Raw genomic sequence first — 25,443 nt, 5'->3', positions numbered from 1 at the left:
TCAGATCCTAATGGACGAGGAGGATGCGGAAAAGACAGCGTTTATTACGCCATGGGGAACCTACTGCTATCGGGTAATGCCGTTCGGATTGAAGAACGCCGAGGCAACGTACATGCGAGCAATGACTGTTGTGTTTCATGACATGATACACAAAGAAATCGAGGTGTACATCGATGATGTGATCATAAAATCTTGGCGTCAGGAGGACCATGTAGCAGACCTAAGGAGGTTTTTCCAAAGACTCCGAAGGTATGATATCAAACTTAACCCGGCCAAATGCGCATTCGGGGTTCCATCAGGAAAGCTGTTAGGGTTCATCGTCAGTCGACGAGGGATTGAGTTAGACCCATCCAAAATTGAATCCATCCGAGATTTGCCACCGCCAAGGAACAAAACAGAGGTGATGAGTTTGCTGGGTAGACTTAATTACATCAGCAGGTTCATCGCTCAACTCACCGCAACTTGTGAGCCCATATTTCGGCTGTGAGAAAGGATGCTGCGGTAGGTTGGACGGCAGAGTGTCAGGAGGCCTTCGACCAAATCAAAGGGTATATGTCTAATCCACCCGTATTGGTCCCGCCTAAGCCAGGGAAGCCCTTAATTCTTTATCTGACGGTCCTGGAAAATTCATTTGGTTGTGTGCTGGGGCAACATGACGACACAGGAAGGAAGGAGCAGGCCATCTACTATCTTAGCAAGAAATTCACAGTACATGAGGTCAAGTACACTCAACTCGAGAAAACATGTTGCGCCCTAACTTGGGTAGCTCAGAAGTTGAAGCACTACCTGTCTTCATATACTACTTATCTCATATCCCGTTTGGACCCATTGAAGTATATCTTTCAGAAACCTATGCCCACGGGAAGGTTAGCAAAATGGCAAATTCTGCTCACAGAGTTTGATATCGTCTATGTGACGAGGACAGCCATGAAAGCCCAGGCACTGGCCGATCATTTGGCAGAGAATCCCGTTGATGAAAAGTACGAGCCCTTAAGAACGTACTTTCCCGACGAAGAGGTAATGCATACAAATGAGATGGAATTAACTGAGGAACCGGGTTGGAAGCTTTTCTTCGACGGAGCTGCAAATGCAAAAGGGGTTGGAATAGGAGCAGTACTCATTTCTGAAACAGGACGCCATTATCCTGTTACGGCTCAACTACGCTTCTATTGCACCAATAATATGGCCGAGTATGAAGCTTGCATTCTGGGTCTGCGCTTGGCTGCTGACATGGATGTCCAAGACGTCTTGGTCTTGGGAGACTCGGACCTCTTGGTACATCAAATTCAGGGCGAATGGGAAACACGAGATCTAAAGCTCATACCATACCGACAATGCTTGCATGATCTGAGCAAGAGATTTCGATCGGTGAAGTTCAAACGTATCCCGAGAATTCACAATGAGGTTGCGGATGCCTTGGCCACCTTAGCATCAATGCTGCACCACCCTGACAAAATGTATGTTGATCCTCTGCACATCCAGGTCCGTGATCAGCACGCTTACTGTAATGCCGTAGAAGAGGAGCCAGATGGCGAACCCTGGTTTCATGATATCAAGGAATACCTCGGAATGGGGACATATCCAGAATAGTCCTCTAGAGACCAAAAAAGAGCCCTTCGGCGTTTGTCGAATGGTTTCTTCCTCAGCGGAGGAGTGTTATACAAAAGAACCCCGGATTTAGGATTGTTGAGATGTATAGATGCCGGTCAAGCCACGACGGTTATGGCAGAGGTACATGCTGGAGTTTGTGGGCCACACATGAGCGGATATGTATTGGCAAGGAAAATCCTTCGAACAGGGTGTTATTGGCTCACTATGGAACACGACTGTATCACTTTCGTGAGGAAATGCCATCAGTGCCAGATACATGGAGATCTGATTCATTCTCCACCAACAGAGTTGCATGCGATGTCAGCGCCCTGGCCATTTGTGGCATGGGGCATGGATGTCATTGGGCCCATCGAGCCGGCAGCATCCAACGGTCATAGGTTCATTCTAGTGACCATTGATTACTTTACCAAATGGGTTGAGGCTAAAACCTTCAAGTCGGTAACCAAAAAGGCAGTGGTGGACTTTGTTCACTCCCATATCATCTGCAGATTTGGAATCCCAAAAGTGATCATCACGGATAACGGTGCGAATCTTAACAGCAGCCTGATGAGAGAGGTATGCCAACAATTCAAGATTACCCACCGCAATTCCACCCCATATCGTCCCAAGGCGAATGGAGCGGTCGAAGCAGCCAATAAGAATATCAAGAAGATACTGCGAAAGATGGTGGAAGGATCCAGACAATGGCACGAGAGATTACCCTTTGCTTTGTTGGGTTACCGCACTACTGTCCGGACTTCCATAGGTACAACTCCTTATTTGTTGGTGTACGGAACTGAAGCCGTAATACCGGCGGAGGTCGAAATTCCATCCCTCCGGATTGTCGCTGAAGCCAATATTGATGATGATGAATGGGTCAAAGCTCGGTTGGAACAGTTAAGCTTGATAGACGAGAAAAGATTGGCGGCAGTGTGTCATGGTCAGCTGTACCAGAAGAGAATGGCAAGAACATACAATAAGAAGGTGCGCCCTAGGAAGTTTGAAGTAGGGCAGCAGATATTGAAGAAGATCCTCCCGCATCAGGTCGAGGCAAAAGGCAAATTCGCCCCAAATTGGCAAGGGCCTTATATCGTGACCAGAGTATTGTCCAACGGTGCTTTGTGTTTGACAGATATCGAGGGGAGATGTGTCGACATGGCTATCAATTCTGATGCAGTCAAGAGATATTATGCGTAATTTCTTTAATTATGGCAATTATTGGTTCGTTTGTTTGTATTTGGCATTTATTGGATAATGAGATGACGGAGGCATTTCTTTCTTCTATCCAAACACGTTTAACCCTTGCTTCCCCTTTTGAGCCTTAAGTTATTCTTTCATACCCCTCTTTTGGAATCACTAATGGAAAAGACATGGAAAAAAAAAGAAAAAAAGAAAAAAAAAAAAAAAGAGAAAAGAAAAGAAAAAAAAATCTTTAAAGGAAAATGAAAAGAAGGAGAAAGAAAGGAAAAAAAAACAACAAAGAAAAAAGTAAGATAAAATCATAAGAAATACAAAACCGTGGGAACTACGTTTGACCTGATTCCTCAAAGAGGATACGTAGGTGCCTCACGGCTCGGTCATAGTGTGCATCATAGTGTATATAGGATGCATAATGTACATAGGGTGCATAAGAGGCACAGTGTGCGAAACGCACATAGCTCAACATAAGTGTAAAAAAATAAAATTCCCCAAGCAAGAAAACTGGGGCAGAGGTTATGTTTAAGTTCCAACAAAGGTTTGATTCCAAAAGTTGTAGCAGATCACCCATCAAATTATTTCATTTTTTGATAGCCTTTCTTTAACCCCACACCAAAACCAACATCGATGCCCAAAAGACCTCCCGATCAATATCCAAGAGATACCAAGTCAGGCAAATAGGGCCAGGAATAATACGCCGACCCCCAGCGAAGGAGAGGATCATAAGACTGGGAAGGAATTGATGATCAAAGGAATCCCCAGAAGAAAGGTTCGTATCGACAACACCCCGATTCCTCGATGAAAAATAAAATGAGAGAGTCTTATCGGTGAAAACCCTCACAGGCACCGAAAGGCGACATAAGATGAAGAATAAAATGAGAGAGTCTTATCGGTGAAAACCTTCACAGGCACCGAAAGGCGACGTAAGATGAGAGATATGAAATGAGAGAGTCTTATTGGTGGAAACCTTCACAGGCACCATAAGGCACCGGGAGATGAGAGAAAAGAGAGAGTCTCATTAGTGAAAACCCCTCGAAGGGCACTATGAGGCAACAAGACAGATCAACAAAAAGCGACCACATTCGCAATGGACACTCATTTATCATCCCCAGCAAGTCAGACCATCGGGCAAATCGATTGATACAAATAGACTGGGTCGGGAATCTATGGTGCATGTCATGATCACGGGGACCAGTCATGTCCTCCAGATAAGTTCTTCTGAATTTCTTCTCCCACCAAATATTGGTTCAGAAAGATTTTCTCCTTTTTCTATCTTTTATTTCTCTTCCTAAAAATTTGTCTTGAAAAGAATTTTTTTCAAAGCTTACTACCAGAGACCGAAGGGGAATTCAGTCAATGCAGGATAACACAAACAGACTTAAAGGCCGGCCCCAGGCAATGCAATGATCGCGCCTGGCAGTTTTGGAGAAAGTAAGCTCCTAAAGGGAGTGGTTTCGGGAGTAAAAAACAGACTCCCACAGCATGTGCTTAAAGAAAAAGCAGGAAAGGGGATAAATTGAAAACCAGCCCCAGCAGGCTAGAAACCCCCATCAAGCAATTTTGTCCACCAACCAATTATGGGGACATAGAGCAAGAAAAGGGGAAGAGAGGAAAAATCATCCGCTGGAAAGGCACCTCCTACCACCACGATTAAAACTAACTAAATCCTTTTGTCTGCTACAGGAAAACAAAGGATTGATGATGGCGGCAAGACGCAACGCCAGGAAAACCACCAAAAACCGGGGCAGAAAATTTTCTGCCGATTGTAGAAAATTTTCTCGGAAGAACGGGGAAACAATTTCAAATACATTTAAGTTCTAGGTCGCACACCAGTAAAATGCGGGAATACATTTAAGTTTTAGGTCGCCCACCAGTAAAATGCGGGAATACTTTTAAGTTCTAGGTCGCCCACCAGTATAATGCGGGAATACATTTAAGTTCTAGGTCGCCCACCAGTATAATGCGGGAATACATTTAAGTTCTAGGTCGCCCACCAGTATAATGCGGGAATACTTTTAAGTTCTAGGTCGCCCACTAGTATAATGCGGGAATACTTTTAAGTTCTAGGTCGCCCACCAGTATAATGCGAGAATACATTTAAGTTCTAGGTCGCCCACCAGTATAATGCGGGAATACATTTAAGTTCTAGGTCGCCCACCAGTATAATGCGGGAATACATTTAAGTTCTAGGTCGCCCACCAGTATAATGCGGGAATACACTTAAGTTCTAGGTCGCCCACCAGTATAATGCGGGAATACATTTAAGTTCTAGGTCGCCCACCAGTATAATGCGGGAATACATTTAAGTTCTAGGTCGTCCACCAGTATAATGCGGGAATACTTTTAAGTTCTAGGTCGCCCACCAGTAAAATGCGGGAATACTTCTAAGTTCTAGGTCGCCCACCAGTATAATGCGGGAATACATTTAAGTTCTAGGTCGCCCACCAGTATAATGCGGGAATACATTTAAGTTCTAGGTCGCCCACCAGTATAATGCGGGAATACATTTAAGTTCTAGGTCGCCCACCAGTATAATGCGGGAATACATTTAAGTTCTAGGTCGCCCACCAGTATAATGCGGGAATACATTTAAGTTCTAGGTCGCCCACCAGTATAATACGGGAATACATTTAAGTTCTAGGTCGCCCACCAGTAAAATGCGGGAATACATTTAAGTTCTAGGTCGCCCACCAGTAAAATGCGGGAATACTTTTAAGTTCTAGGTTGCCCACCAGTATAATGCGGGAATACATTTAAGTTCTAGGTCGCCCACCAGTATAATGCGGGAATACATTTAAGTTCTAGGTCGCCCACCAGTATAATGCGGGAATACTTTTAAGTTCTAGGCCGCCCACCAGTATAATGCGGGAATACTTCTAAGTTCTAGGTCGCCCACCAGTATAATGCGGGAATACATTTAAGTTCTAGGTCGCCCACCAGTATAATGCGGGAATACATTTAAGTTCTAGGTCGCCCACCAGTATAATGCGGGAATACATTTAAGTTCTAGGTCGCCCACCAGTAAAATGCGGGAATACTTTTAAGTTCTAGGTCGCCCACCAGTATAATGCGGGAATACATTTAAGTTCTAGGTCGCCCACCAGTATAATGCGGGAATACATTTAAGTTCTAGGTCGCCCACCAGTAAAATGCCGGAATACTTTTAAGTTCTAGGTCGCCCACCAGTATAATGCGGGAATACATTTAAGTTCTAGGTCGCCCACCAGTAAAATGCGGGAATACTTTTAAGTTCTAGGTCGCCCACCAGTATAATGCGGGAATACATTTAAGTTCTAGGTCGCCCACCAGTATAATGCGGGAATACATTTAAGTTCTAGGTCGCCCACCAGTAAAATGCGGGAACACATTTAAGTTCTAGGTCGTCCACCAGTAAAATACGGGAATACTTTTAAGTTCTAGGTCGCCCACCAGTATAATGCGGGAATACATTTAAGTTCTAGGTCGCCCACCAGTATAATGCGGGAATACATTTAAGTTCTAGGTCGCCCACCAGTATAATGCGGGAATACATTTCAGCTCTAAATTTTGGAATCAGTAACCCCACCTGAAGGCGGAAGGTTACAACAGAGACCCCCAAGCAGGAAACAAAAAACCCCAGCACCAAGAAGGAGAAGGCTGCAAAGGCAAGCGCGCGACTCAAAAAGAAGAAAGGACGCGCCTCAAAAGAAGCAGTTCGGGAGCATTATAGCAGGCCCAATATAACAATTTTGATGAAGAAAGCCATACCACTGAAGAAACCATTGAAAGGCTTAATGAAGGGGGCCATGTCCCCAGCAGATCAAGCGCGGTGATGAAAACTGGCATTCAGAAAAGGCGAAGGACCAGTATCATCCCCCAAGTCCACAAAATAAAGGCATCAGAGGAAAGCGCTGGCCGACAAGAAAGCAAGGCAACAAGAACAAGTCGAGGATAGATGAGATCTCATGATCCATAGTCTAGCTTAGCCTCTTGTTTTTCCTTTCAGAACAATGTAACAAGGAGATCAGTGAACGGTAGCATCCTACAGCAGCATGCAACAGTGCACAACAGCAGTGAGCACTACAGTCACACGGTAGTCCCAGCTACCAAAATTTCCCGAACTACATTGACCTGATTCCTGTTTAGCCCAGGATATGTAGGAAACCTCTGAAGCAAAGGTTCGGTCAAATCTTTTTCAAAAAATGCTTCACACGGAGTACTCGGACGAGCAAAAATCTCTCGCTTTATCTTTGCGTGAAAACCCTGCGTGTCTTCGTGCAAAGAGGGGCAGCTGTAAGCACGTGATTTTTGCTTCACGGACAATCACTCCAAAAGAAAACAAAAATAGTGACCAGTGACCTCGCTGTGCAAATTTTCAATTTTTCATGACATGTACTGCTAGTCATTTGTGGTTCGGTCCATTTTGCATTTAATCTTATCGATCAAAATACAAAGTACGTCTGTCATGGTAATCAAACCGTAATTCGGTCGTTGAAAGAAAATTCAAAATATATATATATGCATCGTTCGTTCTAGGTTGTGATTTAACTTACTTAAATATTTTTGTGATAATTGTGTTAAAATGTTACATTGTTGTTTGTTTTAATTTCATTGTTTTTATTATTTCATTTTGGTTTTAAAATTAGAAGAAAAAAAACAAAAGAAAAGAGTGAATGAAAATCAGTTTGGGCCCAAGAAATGTAACAAAAATAGGCCCAAAACCGGCACACCAGTCCAGTCCAAGACCGACCTGCCCAAGTACGGACCCAAACGACGTCGTTTTAGGGACGGTTAATCTGAGCCATTCATCTCCATTGATCCGATGGCCCTTATTGGCCCTCGTGACCCGACCCATTCCCATTTTAACCGACCCCCTACTTAACCAAACGGCACCGTATTGTTAAGCTTCCCCAATCCTGACCATCAATTGTAATCAATCCAACGGCCAGGATTGAATCACCCTCCCCATATATAAACCTAACCTAACACCCCGCGCCCCCTATCCGAACCCCCCCTCCACTCATCGTCTTCACCAAACACTGAAACCCCCCCCCCACACCCTAGCAGCCGCCCTGATTTCCCTTTCACCAGAACCCGACGGCATGAACGCCGATGACCACCTCCTGAACACCCTAGGACCCCCTTGCTCTCCTGAACATGGATCTATTACCCCCTAGCCTCGAATCACCTTCCTTCATCTCGAATCTTCATTTGAAGATTCGAGTCGAACCCGGACCTATACCAAACCTCACCATCTTCGTACCAGACACTCCCCTAACCTCCCTCGTGACCAAACCAGGCTTGGTTTGGTCCGAATCTACCCACAACTCCTAAAAAACCAGATTTGAAGACCCAAAACCTAGAACACGAATAGCCTTGGAATCCGGCCGGTCTTAACAGGGGTTTGAGGTCTAATAGACCTTAATCAAGGTGTTCTCGTGTGAGAACACCCTGATTAAAGTTTGTTCGGCCTCAAATGGTCGAAGCTAAGTCGGATTTGGGTCAGTTTGGTTTAAACTCTTTCAGTAAGTTTTCCCTTCTCTTTGTTTTAATTTTGATTGAGTTGTTAGCATGCTTTGTTGTGACTGTGTGTTATTGTCTGATAATTTTCTTAATTTCTTCCATCTCTGTCAAAGACCTTTTTATTTGGTCGATTGTTTTCTGTGTATGTTCTGAATATATTCTGTGATATACATGTTCGATTAGGATAGTCGTCGCATAAATAATTCATATAGGTTCCCAGTAATTGAACAAAAGTTGTCTGATGCCCTTTGGGTCCCTGTACGTATTGTTTATGTGAACGATTGATTATTACCTGTTGTATTTAGTATAGTCGACTCGATAAACATCGTCGATTGGTTTTCTATAACTAATTGATCAAATGAACTAATAATGTCACATGACTGATCGAACCATGTCACTAACTGAATGCCCGACACTGTTTGAAATGGGTTTGTTTGTATTGCAAAACGACTGAAAAGATTCAGCCCATGGGCAGTTCTGAACTTGAACTTTTAGAAATTCAAAATGCACAGATGCTGCAATGGGTTTAGGGCAGTAATAATCAGGGTTTAACAGGGGTAGTCTGGGGTTTGAAAAAAACAGAAAAGCTTAGTTTAAATGAGCTGACAAGTAGGGTACTAATTTAGGATTAAACTAATGCCAATGGGGAACAAGACACAAGAGTATGGGGTTTAAAATGAATATTTAAATGAACCCATAACTCTTGAACAAAAGGAATAAGCCATGTGTGGGGAACAAGGGGTTGGCATCAAAAAGATGTTTAGGCGTGGGATTTAATAGGTATGGGCAGTCTGCAAATTGGCAGGATCCAGGCAGCTTGACTGCACTGTTTGTTTGGCTTATAAATAGGCCATTTCAGAACTTAAAAGGGGCTGGAAATTTTAGTCTTGAGAGAGGTCTTGTGAGTTGAAGGAAACTGAAAAAATATAAGGAAATTTCCAGAAACACTGTAACCAAACACTGTCTGAAAACTACAGAAGAATTCATATTGGTCAAGCTGTCTTGGCCAAGTTCTGTTGTTTGCCCTGATTGAGCTGCTTGTGATTGTTGAACTGCTGGTGTTGCTGCATCGAATACTCTGTTATTTCTGTTGTTTCACTACTCTTTTCTGGGATTACTTGTTTGGTGCTCGACCATCTGTTGGTTTTCTTTGTTCTGGAAACTGTTGCTGGTTGTCTGTGGACTGTGGAAAACACTTGTGGTTGTTGGTTTGTTGCTGTGTTGTTGCTGTGTATCTGTTGTTGCTGTGTTTATTGCATACTGCCCAGCTGATCATTCCTTTCTTCTTTTGTCCTCTATACCAGGTACACAACCAATACACTGTCAAATGTAATTGGAAAATTGAGCATGAATACAAAAAGAAAAGACCTGAAGTTGACTTTCATACATAGATTGTTACATTAGATATCATGTACTGTATAATAATTTTCATTCCTGTGTTGACAATAGAAGTAGCATGTATGCCCAGTGTATATCAATATAGATTAGCTGAATGATAGTTTATATATGTATGCTGATAGGTGAAAATATTCCCAATGAAATAGGTTGTATCTTAGACTTAGTTTTACTTTGTAGTATGTCCTTTAATGTAGGCCAAGCATGAAAATCGTACTCTATTAGTTAAGTTCTTTCCTTTCTGATAAACTGCTTCATATAACTGGTAAACCATGTTTTAAGACAAAGAACACGGAGACTGCAATCTCAACCTCACGAAGGTCGAGCCCGGGTCGAAACAGACCAAGCAGGCCTGCATCGAACAAACAATGGCCCAGGTCTGGTCCATCACGCATGGGCTGGATTTGGGCCCTTAATTTTTGCTCGGCCGACTGTGTACGTGGCCGTGCTTCTGATTTTGTTCAAGCACTCGGAATTCTGTATAGATAACTTGCAAGCATGTAATTAACTAGGGTTATCTACTGTTTTCAATTAGTAGAGACAAACGCAACAAGAAACATAGTTGCTATAGGATATCCTTTTAAAATAAGGACGAGATGAGCCTCGACAAAAAATAAAGAAAAACGCACAAATTGTGGGGCCCTTGTTAAATTTATATATGTTGAAGCATTCAGTCCCTAAGGCGGGTCGTTTAGCAAATTTCACGACCCTCCCGGAATAATAACGCGATAGCCTCTTTAAGCGCGTATTTAATAATTTTACCTTCTTAAATTCGGGTGTGCATTTATGTGACCCAAATCCAAATCTCGACGGATTCGAAATGTGTTTCTAATCACGGGTACATTGACTGTGACGTGGTTCGAGATGCATGTCCATGACGTCGCAAATTCCTTTTAAAAATAGAACGAGACGAGCCTCGACAAACAAAATGTACAAAGCTGCGGGGCCCTCTAGATGCATGTATATATTAAAGTATTTAGAATTCGGGATGTGCCGTTTAACGAATTTTTACGACTTTCCCCAAAATAACAAGACGCTAGTTGCTTTAGGCGCGCCTTTAACAATTTATTTTCCTTAATTCGGGTGCACATTCATGTGACCCAAATCCAAATCTCAACCGAGTCGAGATATATCGATAACCACGGGTACATTGATGTAACGTGGTTCGAGATATGTTTTCACGACGTTGCAATTCTCGTAAAAATAATAATAATGACAAAAGCGGTTAAAAGATAAAATTTGCACATGGTTCATAATTGTATTTAAAATCAGATAAATAAGCCGAATATAACAGTTGAGCGACCGTGCTAGAACCACGGAACTCGGGAATGCCTAACACCTTCTCCCGGGTTAACAGAATTCCTTATCCGGATTTCTGGTATGCAGACTGTAATATAGAGTCATTCTTTTCCTAGATTCGGGATTAAAATTGGTGACTTGGGACACCCTAAATCTCCCAAGTGGCGACTCTGAAATAATTAAACCAATCCCGTCTCGATTGTCCTTTAATTGGAAAAACTCCCTTGCACCCTCGCGGGTGCGTAAAAAGGAGGTGTGACAATCATAATCAGTGTATCATTGTTGCGGCGTGCAGCCCGTCCCAAAAGTATCCTCACAATGCAGACCCTAAGCCTTAGTCAGTCAGAATCTCATAAGCCACTCGGGCAACAGTAAAATATGATGTTCAGCCCAAAATATCATTTAAAATATCATTTAATGTGTTAAAACAGAGTAAACGTGACTGAGTTATGAAAACAGTAGAATATAGCATGACTGAGTATAGATATAAAATTAAAACAGTGAGGAAATAGCAGTAAAAATCCCTTAAAGGTCCAAATAATTGGCACGAGGCCCAAATATGGCACGAGGCCCAAAACGTGATGATAGCAAATAGTTTTCAATCAAATATGTGGTAACACAGTCATTTGGGATGGACTAAGTCACAATTCCCCAATGGTGCACAACCCCATGCTCATCATCTAGCGTGTGTATCACCTCAATATAGCACAATGATGTGAAATCCAGGGTTTCATACCCTCAGGAAAACATTTACAATCATTACTCACCTCAATCCAGTCCAAACTCTAGCCCGCAATGCCTTTTCCCCTCCAATCGGCTTCAACTAGTATCGAATCTATCCAAAAATCAGAATCACGATGTCAAAATATGCTAGAGAACGAAGCCCATGCGAAAATAATCAATTTACAACATAAATCCCGAAATTAACCAAAACCCGACCCCTGGGCCCATGTACCGGAATTCGATAAAATTTATATCAATAGATTCCTTATCTCCCCACGAGTTCATACATATCAAAAGTCTCAAAATCCGACCACAAATGACCCCTCACATCCTCAAGTCAAGGTCTCCAATACCAAGCCCTAGTTTTCCAATTTTTAACCCTTAATTTCCATAATTACATCTCTAATCTGTGAAATAATACCATAGAAATGAGTTTTAGGTTCAACAATCTTACCTCCAGACGTTATCCCTTGAATCCCTCTTCAAAAATCTCCCAAAAAGCTCCAAAACTGACTTGAAATGGTGAAGAACAACTCAAAAATCGCGAAGGAATAATTTTATACCTTCTGGCCCGGGCTTTTCGCACCTACGGCCAATTCCTCGCTCCTGCACAACCGCTATTGCATTCATCACTTAAGGCCCTTTCCGCACCTGCGACCAGACATTCGCTTCTGTGGGCCCCTAGGTGCGGTTTATTTCCTGCATCCGTGAATTTCACTTACTTTGCCTTTGGCCGCATCTGTGGCTCCTAACTCGCTTTTGCGAGACCACACCTGCGGTCTCCTAGCCGCAGGTGCAGTTATGACAGCAATGGAAAAAACTTCAGCTGTCACAACCCAACTCAAACTTTCTGCCAACCATTCGAAATCACCCCGAGGCCCCCTGGTCAACCAAAAGCACAAACGAGTCACATACCACCATCCAAACTTATACCAATCTTCAAAATACCTCAAACAACATCTGATCAACCAAAACACATCGGATTCAAACCTAAGGTTCCCAAAAATCTTCTGAACTACGCTTTTGATCAAAAAGTCTATCAAACCACGTCCAAATGACTTGAAATTTTGCACACACATCCCAAATGACACAACGGTCCTATTGCAACTCTCAGAATTCCATTCCGACCTCTATATTAAAATCTCACCTACCAACCGGAAAATGCCAAAATTTCAATTTCACCAATTCAAGCCTAAATCTATTCCGGACCTCCAAAACACGTTCCAATCACACTCCTGAGTCCCAAATCACTTCCCGAAGCTACCCGAACCATCGGAACTCACATTTGAGCCCTTTAACACATAAGTCAACATCCGATTGACTTTTCCAACTTAAGCTTCCTCAAAAGAGATTAAGTGTCTCAAACCTTACCAAAACATCTCCGAACTTGAGCCAACCAACCTGATACCAAAAAATATAGCTGATTAAGGAAATAAGAAGCAGAAATAGGGAAAACGGACGGTAACTCATGAAACGACCGGCCGGGTCGTTACAGTTCATGATTTAAAAGTCATTTTTCTTTCTTTTATTATATAAAAATCATTTTACTTTACCCTAATTATCACAAAAGTTACCTTGGTCAAATTTTATAATGCTTCTACTTTCAAAGTCTATTATGCCCTTGATATTATATAAATCCTCTCATTTATGTAATACCTTCTATATTTTATACTATATAATATACCTAGGTATTTTATCTATAATTAAAATAACTTAATATTATTTTATTTATTATTATTATTATAATATATTTGTACATTTAATTTTTTTTAATGTTAAGTTTCAACATATATTGGAAGCATTATTAATTTTGTCAGTAATATTACTGTGAACAAATATCAAGTCAACGTTCTTGCCTAATTAAATATTTCTAATAAAAATTATAAAATCGAAGCTCACAGATTTATCAGGCAAGCAATATTCATTAATTCAATCAACAAAATACTAACACTTAGCACACTGACACATCAGATTAACACTTTTAATAAAATTAATATTAATAGATATAGCTTTTATAAAACTTAATATTAAACACAAATATTTTTGAAGTTTTTTTTAAAAAATATTAATGTCTATAAAAACTATCATTTGTTAAACAAATATATTTTTATTATCTCAAATAAATTGTTTTTGTCGTTTTATATTTTACAATATCTTCATGTTTGGATATGATTAAACAAATTCATTGCCATGAAAAAATTAAATGTATGAATATATTATAAATATACTAAATAAAATGATATAAATTTATTTAATAATAAATAAATTACATATGTAAAAATATATTATATAATATATAATACATAAGGTATTACATAAATGAGAAGATCTACAATACCAAGAGCATAATAAACTTTTCAGGTGAAAGTCTTGTAAGATATTATCAAAGTGATTATTGTGATAACTATAGCATAGTAAAATGATTTTTGTGTAACAAAAGAAAGAAAAATGACTTTTAGGTAATGGACACAAAGTTAATTGACTTTTACGTAACAAATAAAAGGAAAATAAATTTTGGGTAATGAACACAAAGCTAAATGACCACCCATAAAATTTACACCAGAAAATCGGGTCTTACCAGTTCAGAATATTCGTTGCTCTTTGAAAGCTTGGCTTGATTAGTGCACTACTCATTGGTGTAACAGATGCTGCAAAATTTCCTACTCCCAAAAGGAAGAGAAAAAAGAAAAAGAAAGTTGGTACTCGCAATGATAGTGTAATCACTATAGATATAAATGCCTTTTGTATTATATATACAAAAGTATTACTATGATATAGCACCTCTGTACCCTTTCACATTTTTTTTGGTCAGAAGGAAATTTTTTATTTCAATCAAGTATAATATTTACAAGCACACCTGCTCATTGGACTATAGAGACAGGATCCTTAGAAAAATAGCCTATGAAAAACTTCCTGATCTATCTGTTTTCAGTACTAGGTTCTATATCTACTCACCTTCTAGGAAGGGTATCAGTTATAGAACCATAAAACTAACAGCTTCTAGCTTGGGTATCCTATCAATCTATCTAATTCATTCTGCCAATTGGAATATCTTTGTCCTACAATGTGTAATTGCAAGGCTATATCTTTTAGTATTTCTATAAGAGGCTTCTGTATTTGTCTGAATCTTCTACTGTTCCTTTCCATCAAGATGTGATAAACTGTGGCTACAAATAGAAAAGCATAGATAGCAATTTTGGGCTGTTTACTCCTTGTCATGCTTGCCAGTTCTGTAACTTCTTCATTCCATGACTTCAGAAGAGACATTCAACAGCCTGTTCTTTGAATGCCACTATTCCAGCAATATACAAGGAGCTCTTCTCCATATTAGTTTTAAGTCCATAAACAGAAGAAAAGTGCTCAAAGTATTTCATTAGAAGCTGCATTGAGATCTTATCTTCTCTACAACACAGAAGCAGGTCATCAGGCAAACATATGTGAGTGATGTGTTGTTTAGAGCACTTAGGGTGATAATTGAAGTCTGGGTTACTCTATAGCTGCTTCAATGCTCTGTTTAGGTACTCCATCACCAGTACAAAAAGATATGGTAACATAGGATCCCCCTGTCTTAGGCCTTTCTTTGCTGGGAATCTAGTTGTTATACCACCATTGATCAATAGAGAATAACTTACTGTGGTTACACACTCCATTATCAGAGTCACCATCTCGTGAGGAATCCCTAGTTCAATCAGTAGTTGTTTTAGGAAACTCCATTCAACTGAGTCATAAGCTTTCCTAATATCAACTTTAATGATGCATCTTGGAGAGACTATTTTTCATGTATACCCCATCACCAACTCATGAACCAGAATGACATTGTCTAAAATATTTCTCTCCTCTGTGAATGCAGATTGAGCTGGTCCTACAAGATAGTACACAAATATTTTTAGTCTCTTTGTTATGATCCTGGCAATAATCTTGTATAGAGTTGAGCAACATGCAATTGGTCTGAATTCTTTCACATAAGTTGGATGATCCACCTTAGGAATCAGTGTGACAGTGGTGCAATTTATTTCTCTGAGTAACCTGCCTGTTTCAATGAACTGCTAAATAGCTTTTGTCACCTCTTTCCCTATACTCACCCAGAAGGTCTTATAGAACTCAGCCGGATATCCTTCCAATCCTGGAGCTTTGTCACCTGGTAACTCCATTCTGCCTGCTTAACTTCTTTTATGTCACTGGATTCAGCATTGACTGTTGTTGTGCTAGGGTCAATGTAGGATTATCCCTAGCAATGTTGATATCTATTCCAGGAAGTGTATAAGTTGCTTCCCCCGGTAACTTCTTGAAAAAGTTGATGAATTCTTGCTGAATCTGTTCTGGCTCAGTTATTCTATTATTCTGCTCATTGTAAATGCATGACACTCTATTCCTTGCTTGTCTAGATTTCAGATAGGCATGAAAGTATTTGAAATTTGAGTCACCTTATGCAATCCAAGTAGCTCTTGATTTTTGTCTAAGTACCCTTTCCTGAACTGCATCCCAGTTTTCTATCTACTTAATTGTCAGCTTCTCCTCCTCAATAAGTACTGGATTGAAGTAGTCATCATTTAGTGCCCTTTGTATTGTCTCCAACTTTATCCTTAAGTTCTCTAGCTTTTTATCGATGGGAGAGTACTCTTTGTGGATGTTCTTTGTTTGGATTTCTAGCATCTTCAATCTTCTGCATATCCTAAACATAGAAATCCCCTGAATTTGTTTTGTCCAAACTGTATTAACTGCTTCTCTATATTCTTCCTATTGTAGAAGTATTGTTAGAAGTCTAAAAGGTCTTCTGACTTTTGGCCTATTCACCTCTGTATTTAACACAATAGGAGAATGATCTGAGACTCCTGGTAGCATATAAACAGCTTCAATTCCTGCATATATCTGGAACCAATCTGGATTGCCAAATGTCCAGTCAATGTGACTGTAAATTCTATCCTCTACATCCCTCTTATTGCTCCAAGAGAATTGACATCCTTTTTTGGTTATTTTCCCTATTCTAATATCATCAATACAGCACTGGAAGTCTGCCAGCTCCTGTTGATGAACTGGTTCTACATTAATTCTGTCCCCAACAGATAGTATACTATTGAAATACCCAAGTATGATCCATGGCTCATTTGTCTTGGCATGTATGTCCCTAAGTTGATCCCACATAGGCTTTCTATTAGCAACAGTATGCAATCTATAGATAAAAGTCCCATAACACTTTTTGTCCGGAATATGACAATGGATGAGTTGATTAGAAGTTTGAATTACTGAGTCTATCACGTTCAATGTCTTCCACCCAATCCAAATTCCCCCCTTAGGTGCTTCTGAGTAGTTATCTACAAATTTTCATCATGTGCTAAACTTCTTCTGAATCACTTCAGCTTTTGATTGTCTTACTTTGGTTTCAAATATACCCACCATATCTATCTTATTAGTAAGCAAAAACAGTTTAAACTCTTTTTGCTTGTGAGGCTTGTTCAGACCCCTTATATTTCAAGAGCTAAATATCATGGTGGGGTGGTTTGCTTGTCTTGGTTCCTTTGTCTACCAATTGATCCTCTATTCCATCTTGGTCAGCTATTGCTTTCTCAAGGATCCTTAAAGGAGCAACCTGGTTTCTTCTAGCTATCTCTTGTGCATTAATATGTTTTCTATCTTTCTTCTTTGAGACATGGTGGACTACAACCTGCTTCCCTTTGTTGAATAACTGCACCTGTATTGGTGGTGCCACTTCTGAGTTTGCAGCTGGAGGTACCTCAGACTTGTTAGTTTCAAGATTTGTTGTAGTTTTTGGTACTTCAACTTTCTCCTCTACTGCTACTGCTTTCATCTTCCATTCCCATTTCTCCTTCTTCTTCCTCTTGTTATGTTTCTTTCCTTGTTGTTCCTGTTGGGATTGCTTTCGTTGACACTTCTCAGTCATATGTCCAAATTGATTACAATCTTGACAGAATGTAGGCTTCCATTCATACTCCACATTTTGTTCCCAAATTTACCCTTTTTCCACAATTACAGGAAGAACATCTGGTAGAGTTTGAGTGATATCCACCTCTATGAGAACTCTAGCATAGGAAATTTTGTCAACATGAGCTGTAAGCTTATCTTACACAGTGGTTTCCCAATATAACTCGCCAATCTTCCTAAGTTTTCCTCAGCCCAGAACTGTACTGATAATCCTGGAAACATCACCCATATAGGAACCACTCTCATACATTCATTTTTAATACTAAAGTCTAGATTCCACTCCTTCAAAACCAAGGGTGTAGGGTCTGTTATTGAACGTATAAGGGCCATTTTGAAGTATCAAGTTTTTATTATCTATCGAATCAAATCTAAAGATGAAGTAATCATCATCATGTAACAGTACCTTTGGCGTATTCACTGAGCTCCATACTCCATATACAAACTTGAGCATCTCTTTAAAAGTTGGATTTCCCCCAATTACATATCCAATTAGGCATTTTTCCATTGTTGACATTGCTGCTCCACTTCATTTAGATTCAATTCAACCAGCTTAACTCCATCTTTAATCACCGGCGGATAGAATGGTCCTTCATTCGATTTCCTTTGACTATCTCCGTCATAGATCTAGCTGGCTCTGTTGAGTAAGTCAATTCACGCGCGGCTGTTGTAATTCCTAATTCCGATGGGACTGAGGCTTCTGGTGGTATTATGGTAGCTCTTGTCACCGGTGGTAGAGATTCATTCATTGCCGCCGTTTGTATGATTGTCGGTGCACTTCCCATCCCCGGCATCCAATTGATAAGTTGTTGAGGACCTAGTTGTTGTTCAATTCCCGATTCTGGTGTAACCAATCTACTAATCGATTCCTCAATTTGGTCTGTAGAGCTTTTCGTCATCGAAGATCGTCGTTGATGGCTGTTCATGGTTGTTGGCGTACGTTAGCGATCCTGCTTAACGTGCGCCTTTAGAGAGAAAAGACATCTTATATGATGGTTCTAACACATACCCTTTCACATTACGTTGGGCTATAACAGGTTTTCATCTATCATTTTCTGTAGTATTTCACCTTTTTCGGCTAATTCGTCCCATAAGGTCACACTTCTACTGTTTATATAACTATATATAACTAAATTAACAATTAAAGATCATATCAATTTTATTAAATAACAATGTATCAGTCAAAATAGCAAAGAAGAAATTCAAAAGCAGTAGTACTGGTGCAGCCACAATATCAGGCTTGAGATCATGTCTGGCCTTCACCCCAGTGCAAGGGATCGAGCTATCAAATCCTGCAAACCAGCTCGACAGTGGAACTCAAAGCACCTATTTCTCTGAGACTGGAACATTTTCTAAGATAAATAAATGTTTGATGTGTTGACCTTGGCTGGAATAAAGTGAACTAGCATTATTTGTTACCTTAGGATAATTTCTTCTTATCAAATACTACTTTAATTGTTTTCAAGCATGGGGTGTTATTTATAAATTGTTATATCTATAGGCACTTGCTAATTAATGAAGTTTTTGACTCCTCGCAAATTATCCTATAGTTATGAGCACCTGGCCTTTCTTGGAAGCTGTTAGTTAGAGCTACACGGAATGCAGTTGAATGTGCTTTTTCTGCTTAGATGCAGCTGGGGAAGGTTGTTCTGCTTGTGAAACTAAGATGTGTGATTCCACAGGTATACTACCAACATATTTTTATACTAGTATTAATCTCTTTAGAGAAGAAAGTAAATTTCTGTTATTTCACATGGTTATTATAGCTGTGGTCAATTGTATTTATCTGGTATGCTAATCATGCCACCTTATTAGTTTACTTTCCCTTGTTGTGTCCAAAAACTTCTGGGTGCAACCAAACACCAGTTCTAGTTGAAGTTCTTTTTGAATTCAGGAAATATTTTAGAATGTTTTGTTCCAAAAGCAACTTAGTCAAGAGATATGATATGTCGCTTCCAAGTTCACTAACAATTTCAGGAAAATATGGATTCATTTAGTCAAGGGTTAGCTTTTATTTGGTTGAATAGTGACATTTTCAGTAAGATATAGTTGAATAAGATTGATCTTTTTGTAATTAGCATACAACACACAAACTTGATTTGGCTATGTTTTCCATGGATTGGGAACCTATATTTAGTTTTGCGCCATTATTTGGAGGTCTTCTTGAGGCAAAATGCACATAGTTTGATACTTAGATCCACTTGTAGCTGATTAGTTTTATTCATTTGGGAGATTCTTCCATAGACTGATTGTATAGAGAAGTACTTTCATCTGTGTTATAAAAGGGTAGCATGATGCAGGTAGCTGCTTTTGTGAGACTGAGGAAGCCGTCTTCTATTTATTTTTTATTTGGTTATCTCTGAAAAATGCAAATTGCATAAACAGAAAACATAATCTTTTTTTTTTTTTTTTGGGCGGGGGGGCGGGGGGGGGGGGGGGGGGTCGGGTTTCAACTCTTTCGTCTGATAAGTGATCCCCTTTAGACAGCTGGAAACTTCTTGAACAGTCCAATAAGTCGTGACCTCTGAGAAAAACACTAAAAGTTGGCACATGGTTCTCACCTTGAGGAGCTAAATTCCTACTCTTGATATCATCTTTCTAAAAGCCAGGTCATACTCCAATTACCTAATCAGAATGAGAGAAAAACGAACTACTGGGGACAATGAAATGCAGCTGGGAAATATTGGTAGATAGTATCTGCACTCTAATCAAGTTTATGGAACAGTATCGGATTTTACTACTGAATGGAAACATAAACTTTACTATCTTTAGGTCTCTTGTCAAGGCATATACTTCTTATCAGACTTGATTTTTGTGTTGTATTATGTGGAAACTACAAAGAATCTGCTATATTTGGTGCTGTTTAATGTAGACATAATTATGATCATGACCAATTGCTACTTCATGACTAAAGTCATAGGTTATTGGAGAATATTGGATAGTTAGATAACTGTTGATTGGCTGTCTCACTATTGAACCTATCAACATCCTTTTTTTCTTGGACGAATTTTCTCTTAATAGGAAAAAGAGGATTTTCTCTGAATCCAGGACAATAGAATTGTGTTATAGAGTTCCTGATTGTCTAATCATTCACTTTTGTGGGCTTGTATATTTTGTAGCCATTTATTCTTTTCCTAAAAAATTCTCATATCTTGATATCAACACTCAGAATCTGGTTTCTTTCGGACAACTCATCAGTTGTCTATTACACCAAAAAAAAAAAAGAATAGCCCGGTGCACGAAGCATCCTGTGTGGACGCAGGGTCCGGGGAAGGGAGTGAACAATCCAAAAAAATCCAGCCCACTCTGAATGGGACATTCCTTGGCCTGCTATATTCAACTGAAAACTACAACGAATGAGGAATACCTAGATGTGCTTAATTGCTCTTTATAGAGAAACTCTTCTTTTAGTGATTGGTGAAGTTAGGGAAATTGGTGGTAATTTTTGAGCTATGTTGTATAAACTCTTGATTTGCCTTGATATGTCTGTATAAAATAGGTATGGCATAGTGTGGGTGCTTTATACTGGTTTTTGAATTAGACTTAGTTCAATACTCAATTAGTAAGTCTTAACTTCAGGTGTACTGAATACGAAACATAGTAGTCTACATATTTAACATCATTTTTGGCATTATTTCCCTCTTCGTAGTTTGAGACTGTTCAGTTTTGTTTGCTAAAGTCAATAGGTCAGTATGTGTGTTGTGAAATAAGTCAGCCAGTTTTACCTGATATCTTAAAGTGGAATAGAAATTACAATTTCTGCCGAGTGTGTTGTTTTTCATTAGGATAGGCTTCATTTATCATGGAACGCTGTTAACAGATCTTCGTATTAATCTTTTTGGTGGAAAATTTTCAGTTTGATGTCCAATAAGTTGATGCAGTGTCAAATCCATTTCATATTTCTGGGCGAAAATATAACATAACATCCAGAACTTTTGCTCAAAGGGTTAGGACTATCATAAAATCCAGTTAAATTAATGAATGTTTTGATGGATAAAAAGAATATTAACTTCAATTAGGTAAAAAGTAAATGTAATTTTTAAAAAGTCAACAATTAAAATGCGTCAAAAAATTCTTCCAACACAATGCAAATAAGCCTATTATCAACTGATCTACATAGACAAATAGATCAAACGAAAGTTAAAATAAAAAGTTCTCAATTCAATAGTTACGTATAAAAATTAAGTATGATATTGGACTTTATAATTTTAAAGCTAACTCAAGCCTTAAACCTTCAAGGTTGTTTGGTACAAGGGATAAAGTGAAATAAGATGTGAGATTAAATTTATATCGTGTTTGGTTGGAGATATAAATTTATCCTGGGATAAAATTATACCTCCAATGAAATAGTATAAATTTAATCACAGACTTAATCTAAAATATCTTATTTTATCTCACTCTTCCATATGACATAAATTAGTCTTGAAATTATAATTCCGAGATAATTTCTTCCATATGTCGCATCAATTCTTTTGTGATCCTTTTCCTTGGATCGTGTACACAAAATAACGGATAATAATACGGGAAAGTAAAAGAGAGAAAAAAAGAAAAGAAAAGAAAAACAGGGACAGAAAGGAAAGTGGCAAAAGAGGACAAAAGTATATAAAAAAAAATAAAGCAAAAAAAAAAAAAAAAAAGGACAAAAGCATCAATCAATTTAAATAGGCAAAGTGACCAACTCAAAACCAAAGACCCACCCAAAAGCCGCCAGCACAAAATCCACAAACCGCCAACAGGTTTTTCAATCCACCGGCTACAGCCCTCCATTGATAACCCATACAATTCCTCAAGACTCCCATACACTGACAACGCTATAAATATCTTCAATTGATTCGCTCACTTTCCATTTTCAGCTAAAAGTCCAAAGACACTCAAAATTTCTTCAATCAATCATCGTTGTGAGGTCAAATATTGGGATGGCTGACGTGGCAGCAAAGGCGCGGAAGATCTTGGTGGCCGTTGATGAGAGCGAGGAGAGCACCTACGCCCTTTCATGGTGTATAGAGAACATATTCACTGGAGGAAATACCAATGATGCCCTTATCCTCCTCTACTCCATACCTCCTCGAGCTGTTTACTCTTCCTTGGACGGAACAGGTGAGAAAGACAGCCCTGAAGGTATAATATTTCATTCATTAGGTAATTGATGATCATTTCGAGAGTATTAATTAATTATCTGATTAATTGAATGGCGGGTTTGGTAAATTTTTTAAAATCTCAGGGTATTTGTTTTCATCTGATATATTGGCGACGATGGAGAGGTACAGTAATGATGTAGCACAGTGTGTTATGGAGAAGGCGAAACGACTTTGCAAGGACTTGGATGGGGTTAGTCCGTTTTTGTAAATTTACTGATGAATGAAGGTTAAATTGGTCAATATGGAGACTTAAAGGTAATGTTTGTCTGTGTTGGGTTGTATTCAGGTTAAGGTAGAGACGATAGTGGAGCGCGGTGATGCAAGGGACGTGATTTGTCAGGCGGCGGAAAGGTTACATGTCGACATGCTCGTCATGGGAAGCCATGGCTATGGTGTCATCAAGAGGTACGCTTTTTACTACTACCTCTATTTCAATTTAAACGGTACAATTAAAAATAATTTAATTTTAAACTCTTCATTTTACTTTTATCGAGAAGTCTTTTTTTTTTTCCTTAAACTCCATGGCGAGACAAATTACCTTATCTAAATTGAATGGGGAGTAGTACTTTTTTCACTTATAGCCATTTGATATTCTAAATTCATTGCCCTAAAGTTTGCATCATTCCATTGCATTTCTTGGTGATTGCTTTAGTTTTTAATATTGAATTTGAAAAAAAATGACAAACTTTAACATCAAATAAGCTAAATATGTATAGCATAATAAAAGTATTTCCAGAATCTTATGGTCAGAACTCATAAACATTGTATTAAGAATAAAAGTGAGAGTATTTGAAATTAGTGTCCTAATATAAAAAATGTCGGTCTTTTCAGAACAAATTATAAAAAAGACTCTCATATAAAATGAGACATTAGGAAGTACTAATTACTTTCTCGTTTGGTAGTTAACATAATCTGTTGCAAACAATCCTGGAAATTTATTAGTTATGCATATTGGGTGTGTTTGGTATGGGAAAAATATTTTCCAATTTTTTCATGTTTGGTTGGCTTAAATGGTTTGGAAAATATTTCCTCCAAAGAACATTTTCCAAAACTCTTTTTCAACATTTTCTACCCTTTTCGTACCAAATACACCCTTTATGTTAATACGGATATTTAACATATTTAATACGGATAAAAAACAGGTTAATTGGCTGGTAATATGGGTAACCATATTATCCATGATTTCTTGCATAATGATCACTTCTTAGTCTCCCTAACTTGAGGAACCTCCAATTTGAGACTTTACAAATGTAAAAGTTAGACTCATTAGTTATCTATTTTCTAAATGGATAATATGGTTCTTATCTCTATTTGATCCGTTTTTAAAAAGTTCATTATTTAACTCATTTTTTAGTGGATAATATGAGTGGTTAACTATTTTCTTTTAATCATTTTGCAACCTCTACGTGATTCTATCTGAATTATTTTTCATTACATCTAATGACAAGGAAAATAACAAACATTTCACAGTGAATTGAAAAAAAAAAAGGTAGAAAGAAGAATACTATCATAGTAGATTATGCATTTTTTCATGCTTATGTAATGGTGTCTAGGGTTTTAATGTTGATCTAAATACAGGGCATTTCTTGGGAGTGTGAGCAACCACTGTGCACAGAATGTCAAGTGTCCAGTTTTAATAGTGAAAAAGCCAAAAACCAATGGCAGCAGCAAATAGATTTTGTACGTTATTGAATTTGTTTGTGTAATGTAAATAAGCAGGGTTCTGTGATTTTGTTGTAGTTTTTCTTTTTCTTGTTTACCTTGATTTATGTACTTTTGGATTAAACTTGCAGAATGATTGTATGATTGCTTTTCAAATTTATTTGCCTTTTGTTCGGGCAACCATTTTTGCATGACTAGCATTGGCAAGGAAACCCTTGGTTCACATACTGGCCCCCGTTTCAATTCATGTGAACCTATTTGACTTGACGGGTGAAATTCATAGATTTACAAGTGGTAATTAAAAAATAGTCACAGATTCAAAAGTAATCGAAATTTAGCCATTCGTCATGCAATGAATATTCTGAATGAAAACATTGTTCAAAATTCGAAAAATATTCCAGCATAATGTACAGGTCCAGCATAATATGCTGGAAGTTCATACACATGTGCTCCAATCTCCAGTATATTATGCTGGAACTTTTCGTGTATTGGAGTTCCAGCATAATATACGAGAAGTTTATACACAGGTGCACCAATCTCTAGTATATTATGCTGGAACTTTCCGTGTTGCAGCAAAATAGTGGCTAATTTTTCAATGACTTTGCAAACGCTGGCTATTTTTTGATTACCAGTCCGAAAACTGGCTAGATTTTCACTAAATTTAAGAAAAAAGAGAAATTTTTTGAACTTGTGGTATAAAATAAGATACATATATTTTGTGCGGCTATAAATTATTGTATAACATAAATTGTTTCCAAATATGAAAAGTGGTCACTTTTTTTTGGCATGCACTAAAAAATAAATATGTTCATCAATTGAAACAGAGATAGATAGTAGTTATGCAGTTTCTATAATACAAGAAACGTTTCAGTTAATGTGGATTGCGTTAAAATGAGTGTCATGTAAAACGCAGTTAGTCTAACTTAAGCCACTCTTCAAACATTTTTCTGCTACAATGTGTTCAAACGAATTATCTCTTTCTAATATTTGGGCTCTTTTT

General features: G+C 38.6%; 1 protein-coding gene, 1 long non-coding RNA gene and 1 pseudogene across 3 annotated transcripts; 2 read left to right on the top strand and 1 right to left on the bottom strand.

The window, feature by feature from the left end:
• LOC104223187 (U4/U6 small nuclear ribonucleoprotein Prp31 homolog) overlaps window positions 1–19,187 on the top strand; it is a 236,160-nt pseudogene extending 216,973 nt beyond the window's left edge.
• Window positions 12,519–18,426, bottom strand: LOC138886524 (uncharacterized). The gene is made up of 3 exons (XR_011405425.1): window positions 18,050–18,426; window positions 14,285–14,366; window positions 12,519–13,107 (listed from the first exon to the last, which is right to left on the bottom strand). It is a non-coding gene; the product is annotated as an uncharacterized lncRNA (long non-coding RNA).
• Window positions 19,188–22,290: 3,103 nt separating the features above from the next.
• On the top strand, window positions 22,291–24,634 carry LOC104249799 (universal stress protein A-like protein). 2 transcript variants are annotated; one of them, XM_009806288.2, is made up of 4 exons: window positions 22,291–22,761; window positions 22,865–22,971; window positions 23,068–23,186; window positions 24,360–24,634. In XM_009806288.2, exons 1-4 carry the CDS (start codon window positions 22,560–22,562, stop codon window positions 24,454–24,456), a joined length of 525 nt encoding a protein of 174 aa, XP_009804590.1. In that variant the 5' UTR covers window positions 22,291–22,559; the 3' UTR covers window positions 24,457–24,634. The 2 variants fall into 2 exon arrangements, with proteins under 2 accessions (XP_009804590.1, XP_009804591.1); XM_009806289.2 differs by having other exon boundaries at window positions 22,314–22,740.
• The last annotated feature ends 809 nt before the right edge of the window (window positions 24,635–25,443 follow it).

This window comes from Nicotiana sylvestris, chromosome 1, assembly GCF_000393655.2.
Source record: "Nicotiana sylvestris chromosome 1, ASM39365v2, whole genome shotgun sequence".
Taxonomy (NCBI): domain Eukaryota; kingdom Viridiplantae; phylum Streptophyta; class Magnoliopsida; order Solanales; family Solanaceae; genus Nicotiana; species Nicotiana sylvestris.
This window is presented reverse-complemented; position numbering and strand designations above follow the sequence as displayed.

What these genes read in the sequence shown, in the direction of transcription:
- LOC104249799 (XM_009806288.2), top strand. Translation starts at nt 22,560, where the DNA reads ATGGCTGACGTGGCAGCAAAGGCGCGGAAGATCTTGGTGGCCGTTGAT. An exon ending in TTTGCAAGGACTTGGATGGG is followed by an intron (nt 22,972 to 23,067) that starts GTTAGTCCGTTT and finishes GGTTGTATTCAG; the next exon opens with GTTAAGGTAGAGACGATAGT. An exon ending in GGCTATGGTGTCATCAAGAG is followed by an intron (nt 23,187 to 24,359) that starts GTACGCTTTTTA and finishes ATCTAAATACAG; the next exon opens with GGCATTTCTTGGGAGTGTGA.